The 22,880-nt window shown below is 28.8% G+C and overlaps 1 protein-coding gene across 1 annotated transcript in view; it reads left to right on the top strand.

The window, feature by feature from the left end:
* The window catches only part of LOC109600676 (mothers against decapentaplegic homolog 6), a 49,155-nt gene that overhangs the window by 9,930 nt on the left and 16,345 nt on the right, over positions 1-22,880 (top strand). The window contains exons 2-3 of the mRNA XM_020016853.2: positions 6,211-6,264; positions 18,831-18,899. Coding sequence (XP_019872412.2) covers positions 6,211-6,264; positions 18,831-18,899 — 123 coding nt within the window. The remainder of the gene's footprint in view (positions 1-6,210; positions 6,265-18,830; positions 18,900-22,880) is intronic.

Genomic DNA, 22,880 nt, shown 5'->3' with positions numbered 1-22,880 from the left:
TAAATTTAATACAAAATGGTTTAGGAGGTTTAACAATTGTCTTCTTACAGAGAATTATACAAAGAGTTGTAAAACTGTCTAAAAAATTTCATAATTATCTTAATTTTATATGTTCCAGATTTTTTTTTGGAAGTTTCAAAAATGTTTTAATTTTTTATAAAACTGCTTAAGGAGTTTTACAACTACCTAAATTTTATACAAAATAGTTTAGAAGGTTTTACAATTGCCTTATTATAATAAAAAAATTTTAAAACTTTTCAAATCTTATACATAATTGTCTAAGAAATTTCTCAATTAGGTGAATTTTATATAAAATTGTTTTGTATGTTTCGAAAATTCTTTTATTTTTTATATAAAACTGTTTATTCACTTTCACAATTGTATAAATTTTTTACAAAATGGTTTGAGGTTTAACCGTTGTCTTGTTACAAAGAATTATACAAATAGTTTTAAAACTGTCTAAAACTTAAACAGAATTGTCTAAGAAATTTCACAACTAGCTTAATTTTTACATGTTACAGAATTTTTTTTTGAAAGTTTCAAAAATGTTTTAATTTTTTATAAAACTTTAAGGAGATTCATAAGTACCTAAATTTTATACAGTATAGTTTAGCAGGTTCCACAATTGCCTAAACAAAATATTTATATATAACTGTTTAAATCTTATACAGCATTGTCTAAAAAATTTCACAATTAGCTTAATTTTATATGTTAGAGATTTTTTTTTTTGAAGTTTCAAAAATGTTTTAATTTTTTATAAAACTTTATGGAGTTTTACAACTACCTAAATTTTACACAAAATAGTTTAGCAGGTTTTATAAAGAATTGTCTAAGAAATTTTACAATAGCTGAATTTTATATAAAATTGGTTTGGAAGTTTCGAAAATTCTTTAATTTTTTATAAAACTGTTTATTCACTTTCACAATTCTTTAAATTTTACACAAAATGGTTTACGTTTAATCTCATACAGAATTGTTTTGGAAGTTTCGAAAATGTTTTAATTTTTTATAAAACTGTTTAAGCAACTACACAACTACCTAATTTTTAGACAAAATGGTTATTACAATTGTTTTATAATGGAGAACTATTATACAATATAATGGAGAACAATTATACAAGTAGTTTTAAAACTGTCTAAAACTTAAGCAAAATTGTGTAAGAAATTTCTCAACTAGCTTAATTTTATATACAGCATTTTTTTTTTGAAGTTTCGAAAATGTTTTCATATAAAATGGTTTAGGAGTGGTTTTATTATAGAGAACTATTTAAAACGTCTTACAACTGTCTAACATTTATACAGAATTATTTAAAAAATTTTATATCTAGCTTAATTTTATATAGACTTTATTTAATTTTTTCTGGGTTTGATAATTGTTTAAAAACTGTTTGGATTGTGGGTTTATATCTGATCAGTTTTTATACTAAATCCAAGGAATTGTGATTCTTAAGCAATATTTCATTTGAGAGAAACTTTTTTATTAGCTGTTTATACAATTTAAACAATTGTGAAACTTCCTAAACAGTTTTGTATAACAGGAAAACTAAGTTGCGAAGCTCTTTAAACAATTTTGTGTTCAACAAATTAACTTATCCAATTTGATGCTAAATATACTGTATTTCATTTTCTTTTTTTAAATTACTATTTTTTTAATCCTGACACAAATTACCTCTCAAAATATTCAATTCTTATTTTAAGTGAGTGTTTGAAGTAATAAATTTTGCGCATGAATTTTAAATATTTCTATGAAAAAATGCATCAAAACAAACAGATTGTCCAGTACATTACCTCAAAAATTTAAAACAGTACATTCTGGAACGAAAAATGTTTTTTCTAGATTTATTATCGTACAAAAACTGTTGTTATTCGCAGAAATTTCGAACGGTGGGTGATAAATTTGTCGTGGCGCTATTTTGAATTTATAATTTATCGTTTATTGTACTTATGTTGTTTTAATTAGGTTTTACAGCCAACGCTTTTATACAATGTGAACAACAACCGACGAAAATTTGTTCAATACGTTTTATAGTGGACGGTTGATTAAAATAATTTATTATTTACTCAAACCACAAAAATAAAGTTTATGATTAGTTAAAGATTGTGGTTTAATGTGGCGTCGCAACGTTTAAATTTAAAGTATATGTGGATGTGTGTGTGCGTTACGCCAGTACATAAATAATGGAGTAACTTATTATTGGCGCCGTTTGCACGTAAATGTTTATTGCCTTAGGCGCCGCATTTCGATATTCATTTATTTTCGTAATATACTTAAAACACATAGCAACACGGACCTGTGACGCTCCTTTAAACATGCGTTTATTTATAATTATAATCGGCGGCGAAAATTCGTTAGCGACCATATTAGATGGATCGATTGTGGAAAAAGATTGCAAGGCTGAATCGTTTTAGTCCTAATGAGATTTCAGTGGAACCGACCGAACAATTATGGGAACAGCGAATTTTCTCAATTGTCGTCGGAGAGAGAGCCAGCTAAATTAGATCTCGGGATAAAATGCCGACAGTCCTACGCTGGCCGTTTTTCCCCGTCCTACACGCTGGCGTATTCCGTATGACCGTGCGAGTACGTTCCCGCAGCCAGTGTGGAAGATAATGAGGAAGAGGTTAAAGATAACGGTCTGTCGTCATATTCCATAAACACCGGCTTCCACAATTAATGCAGAACTCATGTTAGAGGTCGGCGCTTTCAAAGAATTCCGATAAAACGGCGGCACGTTTCGTATGATATGTAAATCCGATAAATTTCTTAAGAAAAACCGTAAGTGCAACGTGGTGATTTTTTTCACGTAATTACGCGACCGATTGACAGACGGCACGGCGATTTACGGCCGGCAGTTTCTGTTGAAAAACATCGGGAAATATTGTTTATTGCTGTTGTGGACGATGAAAGGAGTCGTGCACTTGGCGTTTCATAATGCGTTGTGCATAATAAACGGCGACACGAAACGATTCTAACGGTCCGAGGCGGAACACAAGGTGCGCAACTTCTTGCCAAACTCGGGAAATCGTCTAGATGTTTTATCACTGTTCCAAATTTCATTTTGACACGGGCTAGAATTTTAAATTTCGTAACAAATTGTCAGTTTTATAGTTTATTTGTTTTTAACATCCATGGTACAGTTATTTTTTAGTCACTTAATTTACCACTACTCCAATTTTTAAGATCTTTAAATAAACTTACCATAAAAATGACTTTATCAATATTTTTTACATAGCTACAACCCCTATTTTAATATAAGTAATTTTTAAAATAGATACTATAATAATTTCAGCATCATTTTCACAATATATTTCTATTTGTAAATTAATTTCTTTAAGTAAAATTTACCTTTTGTACATTAAATTTTCAACGCTTTAAACGAGTAATGGAATTCATTGATACTGTTAAATTGTACTTTCTATTTTTTTGTAAATTCAGGCAACAAAATTTTTGAGAGAATTATTGTACAAGGATTACCAATAAAAATATTTGTTAATCTAAATTTGAAGAATTAAATACACAAAAGTATAAATTTGTGACTTTAATTTTAAAAATATTCATTTTAAAATAAAATTATATGATTTTTTGTTAGTTAGAATTAATTGTAAAATGAATGTTAGGATTTTTTATAAAGATACAATTTTTATTGTAGTACTAGTAATTTTTAAAATGCAAGTTATATTTTTTGTAAAATCATAAACCTCAAAATTTATTTCTTGTTGTAAACTCAAGCAAATTTATGTGCTTGTTGTCTTTTGCTCATTAAATTTTCAACACTTTAAACATAGAACTGTAATTTATAAAAACTGTTAAATTGACATTCTTTTTTATTTTTAATGTAGAGCTTATAAAGTTATCCAAATTCAGGGTAAGATATTTTTGACATTCTAAATTTTGAGAATTAAATACACGAAGTATAAAACTATAACTTTCATTTTAAAAATACCGAATTTAAAATATAACTTCATGATTTTTTGTGAGTTAGAAATAATTGTAAATGAATATTAAATTTTTTTATATGGTTACAATTTTTAATATAATATTAGTAATTTTTAAAATAAAAGTTGTAATTTTTGTATAATCATCAGCTTCAAGGTTTATTCCTTGTTATAAAATCATGTAAAATGTATGTGCTTGTTGTCTTTTACTCATTAAATTTTCCCATTACCAATGACAATATTGGTCATTCTAAATTTGTAGAATTAAATACACGAAATATAAATTTGTGTTTTTAATATTAAAAATACCGATTTTAATATAAAATTATATGCTTTTTTGCTAGTTAGAAATAATTGTAAAATGAATTTTAAGAATTTTTATATAATTTTTTAAAATGTAAGCATCAAAGTTTAAATCTTGTTGTTAACTCAAGTAAAATTTATATGCTTGTTGCCTTTTAATTATTAAATTTTCAACACTTTAAACATAGAACTGTAATTTCTTTCTTATTTGTAATGTAGAATTTATAAAGTTATCCAAATTCAGGGAAAGAAATTTTTCAAATAATTACAAGAATTACCACTAAAAATATTTGACATTCGAAATTTTGAGAATTAAATATACGAAGTATAAAATTGTGACTTTCATTTTAAACATATCGATTTTAAAATATAATTACATGATTTTTTGTGAGTTAGTTATGGTTACAATTTTTATTATAATATTAGTAATTTTTAAAATAAAAGTTGTAATTTTTGTATAATCGTCTTTTACTCATTAAATTTTCAACACTTTAAATCTACAACTGGAATTCATTGAATTTGATTATTCTTTCTTATTTTTAAAATTATCCAAATTCAGGGAACGAAATTTTTGAGAAAGTTACAAAAAATACCAACAAACAAAAATTGTCATTTTAAATTTTAAGAATTTAATACACAATATATAAATTTGTGACAATTTTAAAAATACCGATTTTAAAATAAAATTACATGATTTTTTGTATAGCTAGAGAAAAAAAAATGAAAATGAATGTTAATATTTTTTATATAGTTACAATTTTATTGTAACATTAATAATTTTTAAAATGCAAGTTATATTTTTTGTAGAATCATCAACCTCAAAGTTTATTCCTTTTAGTAAACAAAAGTAAAATTTATGTGCTTGTTGTCTTTTATACATTAAATTTTCAACACTTTAAATACAGAACTGGAATTTATTGGAACTGTTAAGTTGATTAACCTTTTTTATTTTTAAAGTAGAGTTTATAATATTATCCAAATTATTCCTAATTTTATATGTATATAATATTAGTACTTTTAAAATACGAATTATAATTTTAATATAATCATCAGTTTCACACTTTATTTGTCTATTTAAATGTAAATTTGTTGTTATTTATACATTTATACAAATTTTAAGCAATTTAAATGAAGAGGGAATTTATTGAACTCAATTGTTCTTTAATATTTTTAATGTACAGTTTAAAAAATTATGTAAATTGACGAAACGAAATATTTGAGAGATACAATTAGGTACTAAAATTACCACAAAAAATTTTGTCAATCTAAATTAGCAGGATAGAACTATTTATAAATGTGTGTTTTTAAAAATACTGATACTAAAATAAACCTTGCAAATTTTGGAAAGTCATCTATCTCAGTATTACTATTAATTTAAATTTACATAAATGGATTATGTCAAACTGATACAATAAGGCGTTGGCTACAACATCAAATTAAATCAACAAAAGCACAATAAACGATAAATTACAAATTCAAAATAGATCTACGACAAATTTATCACCATCGAAATTTCAGTGAACAACAATTTTTAAACGACGATAAATCTAAAACAAGGAAAAAACATTTTCCTTCACAAACCATTAACAGTTAGGATGTTACGAGCGCATAAAATTTTCGGCGTACGATTGTGCAATAATGGTTAAAGATGGCCATAAGCTTCAGTCAAGGATTTCAGGTTTTCTAATACGTAGGTTTGTCCGCCGTCGAGAGACTGGAAACGTAATGAACAATTTTCACGCGAAAACAAATCCGTGGACATTATTATTTTCGTACGTACAAATTTGACCTACACCTGACGGCTGTTTGTTTTTTCCTGATGTAACCGACACTGACTTTTATCTCGCGACGAGTCGTTGACCTTTTCAGTACGGCTAATTATTCAATAAGCCGTCGTCCGCCGTTTCCGAGAAACGCCAGATAAAATTGATTCGGATCGCATAACTAACATGTCGTTGTTTTTTTGTTGCAGAAACTCCACCACCCCCGTACTGTCGATCTAGTTCCGATATGTTAAAACCTGAAGGTAAGTCTGGAGAAAGAGACGGAGACGTTGGGCATACACACACTCGGAAAGTTGATTTTAGCGACCGTCAAGGCCGTTCGGATGGGTATCGCTCATGTTTCAATGGCTCCGCATTTTTATCGTACACATACATTGCATTGCGATACGTCGCTATTCTCTGTACGTGCCGCATGTGAGAAAGTAAACACGCACGCACTTTGTCCACGAGCAAAAATACACACCGTGTTTGGTTTCTCCATTAGAACCGCTTCGTTTTTATTTCGTTTTATTTTTGTTTCGGCGAGTCGTTCGACCGTCCAGTTTGGGGTCGGTCCCATCAGAATTTTTCAGTTCTGAAGCCTCAATTAACATCAACGGGTTTTTGATGAAGTGATCGTTTTACCTGTTGCCGTCGTGCCATTAATTCCTTGGATGCATATTCGCAGTTCCAGGCTCGTATGGGCACCGATTTATGACTTTTAATTATAAGATTTATAACAGATCGCAGCCGTTAAACGCGGAAGATGGAATTATTAATGGCGGCCGTCGATTTGGGTGGTAATCTTGTTATAATTGCTCGGGGAATTCTCATTAAAATTTCAATCCGGAATTGTACGTTAAGTGCGTTTTTCTCTCTTAATTAATTTACGCTCGCTCCGTTTTTGATTGATGTTGTTTTGTGTTGGCGAGGTTGTTGATCTGCAACTGCAGCGATTACCCGGAAAATTGGGTAACCGCTTTTATTTTTGTACTGCACACGCTTCACATTTCTTCGATTGTAAATTAACAGTATTTTGTTGCACCATCGTAAAAAGTTTCGATTCAGTTCAATTTGGAAGTGATTACTCATATACCTATGTTTTTCCATAAAAATATTAAAGGTAATTCCTTGTTTATTCTCAGAAAAACGATAGTTCTTAGTTTTTCAGTACAACATTGACAGTTGCTGAACAATTTCTTAGAAATTTTGGGATAAATGAATCAAGAGGGCGGTTAAAAGCTTATATTGATACCTTATCTAATGTTTCCTTAAAAATATAATATATTCCTTACTTTTCTCATAAAAACTACAGTTCTTAGTTTTTCAGTTATAACATTAACAGCTGCTGAAAAATTTCCTAGAAATGTTGGTATAAATAAATAAAACAATGAAGAAATAGTGGTTAAAAACGTATATTTATATCTTATCCAGTTCTTTTTTAAATAAGTGATAACTATGAATAATTATCACTTATTTGTACCTAGAAAAATGACTTAGTTTCACAGTTCACCTAACCTAACCTAACCTAACCGAAATTGTGCCTTATTTTTTATTAGAAAAACATTTCTTAGTTTCTCAGTTATAACATTAACAGTTGCTGAAAAATTCCCTAGAAATTTTGGCGTAATTGAATAAAACAACGAAGAAAAAGTGGTTAAAAACGTATATTTATATCATATCTAGTTCTTTCTTAAATATTCAAATTTATCACTTGTATAAATAAGTGATAAATTTGTACCTAGAAAAACGACAGTTCTTAGTTTCTCAGTTATAACATTAATAGTTGCTGAAAAATTTAATATACTTATTTACTTTTTATATTTAATAAAACAATGAAAAAAAAATGTTTAAAAACTTATATTTATATCTAATTTAGTTTTTCCTTAAAAATTCGAAGTTGTGACTTATTTTTCCTTAAAAAAACGACATTTCTTAGTTTCTCAGTTAAAACATTAACAGTTGCTGAAAAATTTCCTAAAAATTTTGGGGTAATTGAATAAAACAAAGGAGAAAAGTGGTTAAAAACGTATATTTATTTCTTATCTAGTTCTTTCTTAAATATTCATAGTTAGCACTTATTTGTACCTAGAAAAACTACAGTTTTTAGTTTCTCAGTTATAACATTAATAATTGCTGAAAAATTTAATATACTTATTTATTTTTTATATTTAATAAAACAATGAAGACAAAATGGTTAAAAACTTATATTTATATCTTATTTAGTTTTTCCTTAAAAATTCGAAGATGTGCCTTATTTTCACTTAGAAAAACGACATTTCTTAGTTTCTCAGTTATAACATTTACAGTTGCTGAAAAATTCCCTAGAAATTTTGGAGTAATTGAATAAAACAACGAAGAAATAGTGGTTAAAAACGTATATTTATATCTTATCCAGTTCTTTCTTAAATAAGTGATAACTATGAATAATTATCACTTATTTGTACCTAGAAAAATGACTTAGTTTCACAGTTATAACATTAACAATTGCTAAAAAATTTACTAGAAATGTTTGGGTAAATAAGGAAAAAGTGGTTAAACATTTATATTGATATCTTATCAAGTTTTTTCTTAAAAACTCAAAGTTGTTCCTTACTTTTTCTTAGAAGAACGACATTTCTTATTTTTTCAGTTATAATAGAAAAATTTCCTATAAATAAAACATTATCTGATTATTCCCTATTTTTTCTTAAAAGGACAATTTTTAGTGTCTCAGTTAATAGTTTCCTAAAAATTGTAATAAATAAATAAAACAATGAACACAAACCGGTAAAAAGTTCACAATGATATCTAAAGTAATTAAAAAAAGTCGTAGTTTTACATTTCTTGTATTGTGTGGAAGAATTAACAGTACTTTGTTGCACCATCGCAAAGAATTCGGATGAATGAATCAACGATTTCGATTCGGTACAATTTTAGGAGTGGTTACCCACATACCTTACGTTAACATGTGTCTTGAAGAGACAATAAAAATAGTCTCCTCTTAATTCCCATTGTCCCTAACGAACAAAAACAAATCGTCGAGTAGCTGAAAGGCTTTCAGGTTGTTCGCGACCAGCTGAACATACACTACAATACTACAAACATCAAGCACAAAAAGCCATCGACGACAATTAAACCAAGACAAACACAGCGACCGGGGTTTTATTGCGAGATGAGCTGTTTTTCTAACAAGATAAAAAAGAAAACGAATGCGAGGGGAAAATCATAATGACAGGCAACTCGTTCCTTGTGTAAATTTACTTTAATTCTCCGTAATTACGTGTGCACCACTGCGCTATAGTTGAGAGGTGATTTTTTTTTCTCAGATAAATCAGCGAGGTTGAGATTTACGTTGCCGGTTTCTGTTTGATGAAAACACGGGCGTCATTAATATTGTCGGTTGCGCATCTTTTGCCAAATCGACTGACAAAACAATAATTCTTGGCAATATTAGAATTCTCGCGGACGATTTATCTGCTAGATACCCATTTTAATGCGAATTTGTCACAATCAACACATAATGTAGGTAAAATGTATCTCCACGTCTATTTTCGTCGCAGTTCAGGTTCAACAATGCGACAGATGAATGAACGAACCATCTCTGTCGATTGAATTCGTGGAAAAAACGCCGCATTCCGATGATTATTAACTAAAGTGCTTATTGTGTTGCTATTTGCAGACGGGATTTAATTGAATGAATGAACACAACATCTAGTACAAATTAATAGGCGGGGTAACATAATTGATGGATTTTCTCAATTGGAAAAAACATTGCTGTTAATTAATTAAGCCCGGCTCCATAATTCGGTTAGCTTAAGTTAATTAAACCGTGTAAAAGTTCGGTTTTTCAACCGAAAAAACGCCATTTAATAATTGATTCGATCGCCACCATTATCGAAGCGATTTCTTTCTCCTGCCGGCAGTGCGGTGCTCGTGTGCACGACAGCAGGAAACCGGCATCCATTTGTCGGGATGCTGCGAGCGCGACGTTGCCGGCGCACAAGGACGGTAACTTTAGCGGGCCGCAAGAGTTTGTCCGTCCGCGATTTTTCCTTCGGCGGAGCGTTACAGGTGGCCTTTATGCACAACCGACACTTCCTGGCGCCACTCGCACACCGGCCGAATAATCCCGGCAGGAAACTTCGACGTTAATTGCGAGCCGCGACCGAAACGTCGCTAATTGGACGACTATTTCACCATTGTTTCCTGTTATTGATGGAACGGACCGCAGAAGTCATCGGACTAGTTTCTCTTTTGACACGCAAAAAGTAAATTTCATTTCTGACTTAAAATTAATCAACCTTTAAATCAACATGATTTTAAGTTAAATTGACGAAACTATGTTCTTTGATTCGAATACAATGTTAAGTTTAATATAAGGGAATTTTTAGGTAAATGAATAAATATTGAAAAATCAAATGGTAAAAAATTTATATTTTTATTTTTACTTAGAAAAATGGTTATTCGTAATTTCTCAGTTATAACATTCACAATTTTGGTAAAATTTAGAGGAAATTATTGCAAACGTATAAAACAAGAAAGAACTAATACTCAACAGTGTATCAATTTTTGTTAGAAATTTTTTTTAGAAATTCAATGTAGGAAAAGTGGTAAGAACCTTTTTCTTAGAAAAACGACAGTTTTTTGCTAGAAATTTGGGGTAAATTAATAAAATTAGTTTTTCATTTATTAAAATTAACAGTCGTTGAAAAATTTACTATAAAAGTTTTGGTAAATTAATAAAACAAAGAAGAAAATGTAGTAAAAAGCTTATATTGATATTTTATCTAGTTTATCCATAAAAATATCAGTGTTACCCCTTATTTTTTCTTAGCAAACAGTAGTTCTTAGTTTTTTAGTTATAAATGTTAACAGTCGCTAAAAAATTTCCTAGAAATTTTTTGATAAATTAATAATACAAAGAAGAAAATGTAGTAAAAAGCTTATATTGATATTTTATCTAGTTTTTCCATAAAAAATTCAAAGTTATCCACTATTTTTTCTTAGCAAAACGACAGTTCTCAGTTTTTCAGTTATAAAAATGAATAGTTGCTGTAAAAATTTCTAGAAATTTTGGGTGAAATTCATAAAACAAAGAAGAAAATGTGGTAAAAAGTATATATTGATATCATATCTACTTTTTCCATAAAAAATTCAATGTTATCCCTTATTTTTTCTTGGCAAAACGACAGTTCTAAGTTTTTCAGTTATAAAAATGAATAGTTGCTGTAAAAATTTCTAAAAATTTTGGGATAAATTAATAAAACAAAGAAGAAAATGTGGTAAAAAGTATATATTGATATCATATCTAGTTTTTCCATAAAAAATTCAATGTTATCCCTCATTTTTTCTTAGCAAAATGTCAGTTCTTAGTTTTTCAGTTATAAAAATTAATATTTGCTGAAAAATTTCCTAGAAATTTTTTGGTAAATTAATAAAACAAAGAAGAAAATGTAGTAAAAGGCTTATATTGATATTTTATCTAGTTTTTTCATAACAAAATTCAAAGTTATCCCCCATTTTACTTAGCAAAACGACAGTTCACAGTTTTTCAGTTATAAAAATTTATAGTTTCTGTAAAAGTTTCTAGAAATTTGGAGGTAAATTCATAAAATAAAGAAGAAAATGTGGTAAAAAGTATACATTAATATCATATCTAGTTTTTCCATACAAAATTCAATGTAATTCCTTATTTTTTCTTACCAAAACGGCAGTTCTTAGTTTTTCAATTAACAATTGCTAAAAAATCTGCTAGAAACTTTGGGGTAATTTAACAAAACAAGGAAGAAAATAAGATAAAAAGCCTATCTAGTTTTTCCATAAAAAATGTTTTCCCCTATTTTTTTAACAGTTTCAGAAAAATTTTGGAGAAAATTAATAAAACGAGGAAGAAAACGTGGTGAAAGCTTATATTGATGTATTATCTAGTTTTTCCATAAAAAATTTCCTTTAGTTGTCCCTTATTTATTCATAAAAACGACAGTTCTCAGTATTTCAATTAAAATAAAACTTTACACAATTTGTTAATATCAGTATTTTTTTTTAATTAAATAAACCAGGTAATTGCATTAGTATTTTATATTAAATTGTACGCTCATTATTCTAGAAAGACATTTCAAGTTGCAAAAGCAGCAACTCTGAATCTGAAAATAAAACCACCTGTTGCTTATTACACATCTTCGCTGTATCATTTCTAAATCTATTCCCGTCGTTTTTATTGCACTTGTTGCTTGTAAAATTAAATAATAATTTGCTCGTTAAAAATGTTTAAAAAGAAACCATGACAAATTGACCAGTTATTCAAAAATATCTAAATTTGTTCGGGTACAGTATGTATATTTTGGTCGTTTAAATAGAACACTTGTTTCTATGCAAACGAAAGTGTTTTTAACTTGTATAATTAATAGACCGATTCGACATGATCCGAAAAATTTGGGCGTCAAGATTTTTGTGTGCAAATTGGTTGTTTTACGAATACAAGCCACATTTCGCGGTTATTTTTGTGTATCCTTAACAGTTTTACGGTAGTGAAGTAAATTGTCATAATTGTATTTATTTTAGTTAAAATTGTGTCAGAAAATGTTGGTGTAATAAACTACACAAGTACACACAAAGCTGGCAGTTTGAAAAGATGGTAACATGGAAACAAACAATGAAAATGTAATTAGCAACACCTACTTTAAAACGTATTTACTCTTGTTTAGAGTTGTGCTTTTTCTGACGCACTGACCTTTTGCCAATAGAAAGTTAAACAAGCCGGCGCCACCGTGTAATTCTCACTGTCGCTTTCTTGATTTCGCTTCGTTTTTCGTTACCGTTTTCCGATCACCAACACAATAATATAGCTGTCTCGCGGCTTAAAAATTAAAATGTAATCGGGCGCCCATTAACGTATTTATAAAGCGACACACTGATTTTCCTAAAATACGATGGACATATAAAATTTAACGACTGGCGAGCATATAAAATGCTAAGTTACATCATGTTTATATAACAAACTTATAAAATATTTACAATCGTGCGACATTCGAAAGGCCTGTCCCGCCATTTGTACGTAATTAATTTCAATTCGGAAAAAATGTAATTTATGCCCGCGACGCAGTTTTTACGATCAATCGTTAAAATAAATTAAGACTCAATTTTTACGGTCGAAATAAATTAGCGGGTCTAAATTTAAGTGGCGTTTATGACGTTTTTAAATTAAATTAATTAGCGACGGTGCGACCGGCCAAATTAATCCGCGCTAAAGATGTCATCAGACTCGGTCAAGCGGGATGTCAAAATTATTTTGCGTCTGATTATGCTAATTGATTTCAGATAAAAATAAATTGAAAATTTGTTTGTCATGAAAAATTTTGGCCAAGCTCAAAAATGTGTCAAAAGTTGAGTAATATCAATTATTTCACAATTTTTTCAGCATTATGTTTAAAGGAAAAAGAAAAAAATAAAAATGGACAAAAATTCACCTTTCTAACTTCTTCTAAGGGGTTCTCATAAAAATGAGAAAAAATCTAAAAATGAAAAGTTCATATTCCTAACTGTTAATGTATGCTCATGAATATTGTTAAAGTGAACTCATAATTTTTAGTAGTTAAATATCAGATTTGGGTTAACCAATTATCACATTCATAGATTTTGATAAAATTTAATTTGAATTTTAGGATAAATCCAATACTGAAAAATTCACATTTACAGCGTTTATCTTTTTCTCATAAAAAGTTGTTAAAGCCGACCCATATATTGTCGAAGAAGAAATTTCAGATTTTGGTTTATATATAAAATTGAATTAAAAATTTAGGAACAATGGTAAAAAACAGTAGAAAATCCACTGGTAAAAAGTTTATATTTATTTTTATAGTTTTTTTTTTATAAAAATTATTAAAGTTAACTTGTATATTTCAGACTTCAACTATGACATCCACATTTTTTGATAAAATTTATATTAAATTTTAACATGAGTAGGATAAATCATGAAAAATCCAATAGTGAAAGTTCACGTTACCAACGTTTATCGTTTCCTCATAAAAAATATAAAAAGTTGACACATACACTGTTGAAGAAGTAATTTCAGATTTTGTTTTATTTTTTATAGCAGTAATAATTTCAGATAGAACTTAATGAAAATTTCAGGAAGAATTGTAATAACAGTAGATATTCCAATAATGAAAAGTTTATATTTTTTTACGATTTTCTCATTAAAATTGTTAAAATTAACTTATATTTTATTGTAGTTAAATACCAGACGTTAGTTTGTCAATTATGACATTATGACCAGTTTTAGATTAAATTTGATTAACATTTTAGAATAAGTAGAACAAATAAAGGAAAATCCAATAGTGGAACGTTCACATTTCCAATGTTTAACGTTTTCTTATAAAAAAATTTCAGATTTTGGTAATAACAGTAATAGTTTCAGGTAAAATTTAATGAAAATTTCAGTAAGAATGGTAAAACTAGTAGAAAATCCAATAGTAAAAAGTTTAAATTTCTTTTGTCGTTTTTTCATAAAAATTGTTAAAATTAACATCTTATAGTTAAATACCAGACAATAGTTTATCAGTATCAGTAGGACAAATCATAGAAAATCACACAGTAAAAAGTTAATATTTCCAACGTTTATCGTTTTGACATAAAAAATGTTAAAGTTGACACACATATTGTCGAAGAAGAAATTTAATATTTTGTTATATTATTTAAGGAACTAATAGTTTAAGATAAAATATAATGAATATTTCAGAAAGAATAGTAAAAACAGTAGAAATTCATATAGTAAGAAGTTTACATTACCTTTATGGTTTTCTCATAAAAATTTATTAAATTAACTTACATTTTTACATAGTTAAATGACCAGATATTACGACATTCACAGTTTTTGATAAAATTTAGTTTAAATTATAGGACGAGTAGAACAGGTATTGGAAAATCCATTGATAAACAGGTCACATTTGTAACTTCTATGGTATTCTCACAAAAATTGTTAAAGTTAACTCATGTATTTTTGTAATTAAATATCAAAACAATTATGAAACAGTTTTTGTTAAATTTTGTTAAATTTTTAGGATAATAGAACAAATAAAGGAAAATTTAATAGTAGAAAGTTAACATTTCCAACGTTGATCACGTCACTCATAAAAACTTATTAAAGTTGACTCATGTTGTCGCAGAAGAAATTTAAGATTTTGGGTTACCATTTACAACAGTAATAGTTCCTGATAAAATAGTACAAATTTCTGAGAAAAAATTGTAAAAAAGTAGAATATTGAATATTAAAATGTTTCTTTTGTAGTTCCCCTAAAAAATGTTTATTTGAATCATATTTTTCCATAGTTAGCAGATTTTATTACTTATCTAATTCACAGTTTTTAATGAAATTTACTTTAAACTTTAGTCAGTAAAAAAATAATAAAAATAGGTTCAGTTTAGTTTTCATAAACAATTATGAATGGTTATTTATGGTCTAAATTACCCATGAAAGTACTCAAATGAAGTTGAAAGAAATGTTTACACTGGATGTTGTTGAATTTTGAAGCAGCTTTGAAATGTAACGACAAATTCCATAAAACGATTAACATTAAGTCGAGATTAGGCGCTGTCGAAAGCAACAGTGTTTATCTCGTAATAGTTTATCTAATGTAAACAGTTTGTATTTAGCCATTAGTAATGTGTTCAAGGTGATAGGTTGATAATTTATGGCGAATTTCGTCCAATGGTAAAATATTCTGGTCTCGCGGCCCGGTCGCAAGAGAGAGAGACGTCGTCCGTCCGAATAATAATCGGCCCAGATAGACCGGACTTTTGAAACTTTTAAAATGAGTGAATTAGCCGGTCCGCTAACTGGGTCAGAAAACAGGTCCGAAAATAGCCGGACGATTGAATCGAAAACGAAATGGCCGAGGAATTTTGCGACGATCAAGATCACAGTTCCGGTGGTATTTTCGTTTCTGTCGCGGCCATACGAGTGCGCGTTGCATCGAAAGTCCGGTCTCTAATAATAAGTTCTTGATGTTCCCACGACATTTTCTTTATTTTAGGCACGTGTTTGTGGACGGCGCCCGTCAAGGTCAACCTCATTTAGTCTACGCGATTTTGGCAGGAAATAACTGTTGTGTGTGGACATTTCGCCGTGGAAATTGTTCGCCTCTTCGACAGATCCGAAACAATTGAAACCTTCGGTGCCCTCCTTGCGGACGGCCTCTGGCCCGGACGCACCGGAGCGGGTGCCCGAAAGCTCCGCGTCCATTCAAATCGGCACGGTCCGTTGCAAAATGATAAAAATACCATTCAGAATGTTTCTAGTGTTCTGTTTTAAATCTATTTTTGCACCAAAATGTGTTGTGTCACACGTGCACCCGAATGTTTCGGTAAACAATTACAAACGGGCCAATTTCAGTGGTAGAATTTCTTGAGTTTTTCGGCGGGTGGTTGAACTTTGGGTGTGCTTATCGATCCGAAAAATGCCACGATATTAATCGTGACGGGAGGAAATGTAATGTGCAATGTACACAATGCGTAGATGGATCAGGTGTACGACGACTCCCCGTCGTCGCGTTCCACTCAGATGCGCCCCCGCCTACGTGAGGCGCCACCGCACATCCTGTCGCTGAAAACGGTCAAAACGAAACAATGGACTGGCGACTAATTCACTTTAACAACGCCAAAAATGAATTTAATTGACATGATCTACATTTGGGAACTGTTTTATATGATGATATGGGGTTTAACTGAAAGGAACTGATTAAAATCTGTTAGAGTTTAAGAACTAATTAACAAAATCTATTGACTTTTGTATATATTTATATTATAATTTTCTTGTTAAAATATCTCTATCACCTCATATCTAAAGTGAAGAAATTGTGTACATGTATTTTTCAGTTTTTCAGAAGAAGATTCGTAAAAAAATCAAGAAAGGAAATTGTCCGAATTCTTTTTTGTATTTTTAATAATTTTTTAGTAGGAATAGTCAAAATTGATTATTTTTTCTATAGTCTAAAATGTATATAATTCTTCAAATATCATAAAAATTTACAACATAAACAAAAAAAAAAAATGAAATATAAGTCAATTTGTCAAAATTATATGAATTTTTTTGTTTTATTGTGATATCTTCAGTTTTTTATACATGTTAGTTGTATGAATATTTTAAGATAACATTAGATAGTTAAGTGTCACTGTTGAATCGTTCAATTTTTTAACTAAAAATTACTAATTTCCAATTTCTATGTTATAAACTTATTTTTTTAGAAAACTTATTAAAATTTAAGACAAAGTAAAAAAAAAACAATGATAAATCTATTGGTGAAAATTACATTTTTTATCTTTTTTAGTTTTTCTGCAAAATAAACTTGACGTTGACAGTTATGTTTAAAGTTCATTTTTTAGGTTTTTGATGTGGAAGCTACAGTTTTTTTATAAAATGTAATATATACTAAAATATAACTAGGAAAACAATAGAAAATTAAATGGTAAAAAGTTCACTTTTGTAGATATTTTAATTCCTTTTTAAAAGCGTCACTGTTGAATTGTTCAATTTCTTAATGAAAAATTATCAATTTCGAATTTCTATGTTGTAAAGTTGACAATTAAGTGTAGTTCATTTTTTATGTTTTTGTTGTGTAAGATAGTTTTTTATAAAATATAATGAATATTTATAGATAACTAGGAAAAACAATGACAAATTAAATGGTCGAAGGTTCACTTTTGTAGTTTTTTTAATTTCTTATGAAAAGTGTCACCATTGAATCGTTTATTTTCTTAAGACAATTTCCAATTTTCAATTTACATGTTGTAAATTTATTTTTTTTATAAAATTTTATGAAAATTTAGAATAAAACAAAAAAGACAATTACAGATCTATTGATCAAAATTCCATTTTTTATTTTTGTAGTTACTAAAATAAGTTGACAATTATGTATAAATTAAATGGTAAAAAGTTCACTTTTGTAGATATTTTAATTCCTCTTGAAAAGCGTCACTGTTGAATTGTTCAATTTCTTAAATTACCAATTTCGAATTTCTATGTTGTAAACTTTACATTTTATTATAAAATTTTATAAAAATTTTGGATAAAGTCGAAAAAATAGTGACATTGATGAAACCTACATTTTATATCTGATGTAGTTTTTTACAAAATAAACTTGAAGTTGACAATTATGTATAAAGTTCATTTTTTAGGTTTTTGTTGTGTAAGATAGTTTTTTATAAAACGTAATGAATATTTATAGATAATTAGGAAAAACAATGACAAATTAAATGGTTAAAAGTTCATTTTAGTAGTTTTTTTTAGTTTCTTATGAAAAATGTCATCACTGAATCGTTTATTTTCTTAAGAAAATTACCAATTTTCAATTTCTATGTTGTGAATTTAACATTTTTTTATAAAATTTTATAAAAATTTAGAACAAAACAAAAATGACAGATCTATTGGTCAAAATTGCATTTTTTATATTTTGTACTTTCTCTACAAAATAAGTTGACAATTTATGTATAAAATTAATTTTTTAAGATTTATGTAATTTTTTAAGAATATTTTTAGACCATTCTGTAAAACAATAGAAAAATTGGAATCTTTTTCATAAAAAATTGCCAAAGTGTATTCTAACTAGTTCTCATTAAAAATGGTAGTTTTGGAAACTTTTCCATTTTTTTTTTCTTAAAAATGGTTAAAACTGACGTTTCTAAACCTTTTTAGCCTTTGAAATTTTTAATTTTACTTGACAATCTTCTGATACTTTTCATTTTATTTTATCTTATTTTTTTTTTGCTTATTGAGATTATAGCTTGAAACATTTTCGTTATTTTTAAGTTTTAGTTTAAATAGACCTCTAATAAAACTGATATTTTGTTCCAGATCGGGCACCCAGCGAAGTTCCTTTAGTCACCAGAGATTCGTACCCCGAATCGCTCACAACGAACGGAGGTAAGTCGAAATCCACCAAAACCTCTTAAGATTGCGTCTGCGTCTAAAAATAATTCCAAAAAAAAAAATTGTAAAAATCGCGAGTCGAAAGAGATTAATATGGTAATAAAGACGACACCACGCCCTACGACTGGTGCCCTGAGGGCTCCGCTCTTATGGTGGGAGACCCGGTGGGTCACCTTGAATGGGGCCCGTGTGTGTTGCGCGTCGAGAGAGCGGTACTCGTTCGTACGTGGCGGCTCAGATCGATTCCATTTTTAACATTATCTTTCGATCGTCTTTCATGCCGTTCGAACCGTTCCGTTTGGTGACGTACCCATTTCGACCACTTGTTGTTTTCGACTAATTGGGCGCATTTTTTCCTTTTCTCCGTTCGTGCGTTGGACCAACCACAGGTGGTTTGCTTGTGTACCACGTTCCATCTCGGCCTCCGCCGTCGTGACGGCGGCCGATAGCCGCGAATGACATTGGATTAGGTCAGGGGATAAGAACCGGGGGGCGAGAATATTCGTGCGGCACAATCGATTCGACCGGTGTTGGAACGGCGGCGACGTGAGTCTGTGATTGTTCCGCCGCGGCGGCACGATTGTTTTCTGCGGCGCCGGCCTGACGGTAAACCCGACAACAAATTAAAATTATGTGGGTCATATTGAATGGCGTTTGTTTAAATTATTTTTTTTTTCCTTACGTTTGGAAATTGGCCCGAACGTAATTCGTGAGTTTGGCGTGGACTCTTCGATTATATCGGAATTGGCGCCTACAAAATAAACAGACATACTTTAATGAATGACTTTATAATTTTTAGTAGCTTATCTGATCCGATAACAATAACAAACATGTTGTTTTGGCAGGCCAGATTCAGTTTATATCGTCGGTCATTCGGTTTAAAATAAATTTTAATCGCCAGCTATGACAACATGTCTGTACACATTATTTAATAAAAATAATCAAACTTTCAACCCCACATACAAATGCTCAAGTGTTAAAATATGTTCTACTACAAATTATCCAATGCCCTAATTTATCTTGGTTAAAAATTATATAAATTTCTTATAATTGGATTCGACATTTAAATAAATATTTAAAAAACGGATTTATTGGCGATTTTTAAGTTTAAATTATGTATATTATTAATCTATTAATTGATTTGAATGACAATATAGAGAAGAATTCAAAAAACAATAACGATTTACTGGTGAAATAGTTATATCTTTATCAAGCAACAATTTTAGATAAGAAATTGCCGAAGTGAACTGTAATTTGTTCTCATTAAAAATCTGAGTTTTCAGTTTAAATTATATAAAATATTCATTTATTAATTGTATTAAATGGAAATATAGAGTATAGTATTCAAAAAACAATAAAAAATTTACTTCTGAAATAATTATACTTTTATCAAACAACATTTTTACATAAAAAATTGCCAAAGTGGACTATAATTTGTTCTCATTAAAAATGTGAGTTTGCAGTTTAAATTATATAAAATATTCATTTATTAATTGAATTAAATGAAAATATAGAGTATAGTACTCAAAAAACAATAAATAATTTTCTCCTGAAATAGTTATACTTTTATCAAGCAACAACTTTACATAAAAAATTGACAAAGTGGACTCTAATTTGTTCTCATTAAAAATGGGAATTTTCAGTTTAAATTATATAAAATATTCATTTATTAATTGAATTAAATGAAAATATAGTGTATAGTATTCAAAAAACAATAAAAATTTACTGCTGAAATAGTTATACTTTTGTCAAGCATAATTTTTACATAAAAAATTGTCAAAGTGGAAAGTAATTTGTACTCATTAAAAATGGGAGTTTTCAGTTTAAATTGTATAAAATATTCATTTATTAATTGAATTAAATGGAAATATAGAGTATAGTATTCAAAAAACAATAAAAATTTACTGCTGAAATAGTTATACTTTTATCAAGCAACATTTTTACATAAAAAATTACCAAAGTGGACTCTAATTTGTTCTCATTAAAAATGGGAGTTTTCTGTTTAAATTATGTAAAATATTTATTGATTGATTAAATTAAATGAAAATATAAAGTAGTAATCAAAAAATAATAACGAATTAATCTGTGAAATAGTTATTTTTCTCTCAAGCAACATTTTTACCTAAAAAATTGCCAAAGTAGACTGCATAAAAATTGCCAAAATGAATTCTAAATTGTTCTCATTAAAATATTACAATTAATTGAACGTGAAAATTATCTATTTCTAATTTATGTCACAAACTACTAACTTTTCTTCATGTTAAATGATCTATTTTTACATTTTTGTGTCGAGAAACATAATTCTGATCATTTTTCAAATTTTAAAAATAATTATATCATTTAGTTGCAGTGTCTGTTTCAGGGACAAAGAGTTGATGTAAAAATTTGTCACCGTTCATATCTGTTGGCAAGTCGGCGAACGCGGTAAAAAAAATTAGTGTACAATATAAAATATTATTTATTCTCGAGGTCGGCGAATATTAAACGCTTCCTAAATAGTTATTTCTCGGAATATTTATTTATTTTCGAGTAGTGTCGTATATCTTGTGTGGCAGTTCCTGCAACGGCCAGTAAAAATAAACCGGCGGACGTTTTATTAAATCGTTTTTTTTTAAATATGTTGTCTGTAAATACGAGATTTTACTAGTAAATTTACAGCGCATAAATTTCAATGGGAGGCCGACAAATACATAAATTTTTAAGGTACACATTTAACGTTTCATTATTACACAATTATTTTTATTTATACGCCGCACGATAAACATGAAGAAGAAACACACGTGGCGTTCGGGTTTCAATAAATATAAAGATGCGGTTGTTCCTGCATCACTTCAATTACATTGTAGTTCCGTTCGTGCTGACGTCAAGACAGAATATGCACTTTTCACGCGACGCATGAACGGGGAAAAAAACGTCACTTTTATTATTCACGCGTGAACCGAAGAGATGCGTGTGTTGTGCCGGATTCGATCCGCAATCCCACGGAATCGACGCGTAAAAATCGTTAATTACGGGTCTGATTGGAGGCGAGGATCAAGCGAAATCGTTCCGTCGTTATGATTTCGCAGGTGTGACAATATAAAACGGCATTTTAACCGATACCATTACGGATTCCTGATTCCCATTTACGGATCGGGTTTTATTTGATAGGCATACGTGGGAAAATAGTTACGGTGTGTTTTAAATAATAATTGGCATTCCCGGTCGAAATATAATTGAATCGGGATATCGGGTCGGTTTTTAGCGCAATAAAATTCTATGTTTATGTCGGCTTTATCTCTAATTATCCGGGGAATGTGGCCGCGACCGGTAAATCGACCACCCTCGATCTGTCTCTACTGCTTCATTTGGAAAAAATGACGAGTTACGTAGAAATAAATGTTGGCTGACGTTCGACTTTTCCACGATCTGGAAAGTGCCGTTTCCTGTTACTCACTGTTGGAAGGAAAATAAAATTCTGCCAATCATTAGTTTTTTCTACACATTTAATTTTTATTAGGGAAAATGAAAAATAAACAAATGAATGTCTAAATTATTAAAGTAAAAAATGTTTTTTCTATTCTATTATTCTATTATTTAAACTGAAACTCATTTTTAAGAGTAACTTAGTGAGAAAAAATATAATTATATAGTTATTGATCCTGTAACAAAGCATAGTTATAATTATTTTTTAAATTTGAGTAATTATCAAAAGTAAATAAATAAATTTAACATGAAAATAAGTAATAACAATTTTTGGATATAATTTACAAATAGGTCGTTTTCACTGTTTTTTTTTTTCGTATTATATTATTATTAAAATTCTAACCAAACAATAAATATTTTCATTATTTAAACTGAAAACTTATCTTTAACAGTAATTAATGAGAATAGGTTTTAACATTTTTTTAATTCAAAAGTGAAACAAAATAATATAATTATAGTTTTTGTTCCCACTGCAATTTATTGTTACAATTATTTTTAAAATCTGAATAA

The sequence above is a fragment of the Aethina tumida genome, chromosome 3 (genome assembly GCF_024364675.1).
Source record: "Aethina tumida isolate Nest 87 chromosome 3, icAetTumi1.1, whole genome shotgun sequence".
In the NCBI taxonomy this organism is placed as follows: domain Eukaryota; kingdom Metazoa; phylum Arthropoda; class Insecta; order Coleoptera; family Nitidulidae; genus Aethina; species Aethina tumida.
The sequence above is the reverse complement of the archived record's forward strand: the minus strand, read 5'-3'. Positions and strand labels throughout refer to the sequence as shown.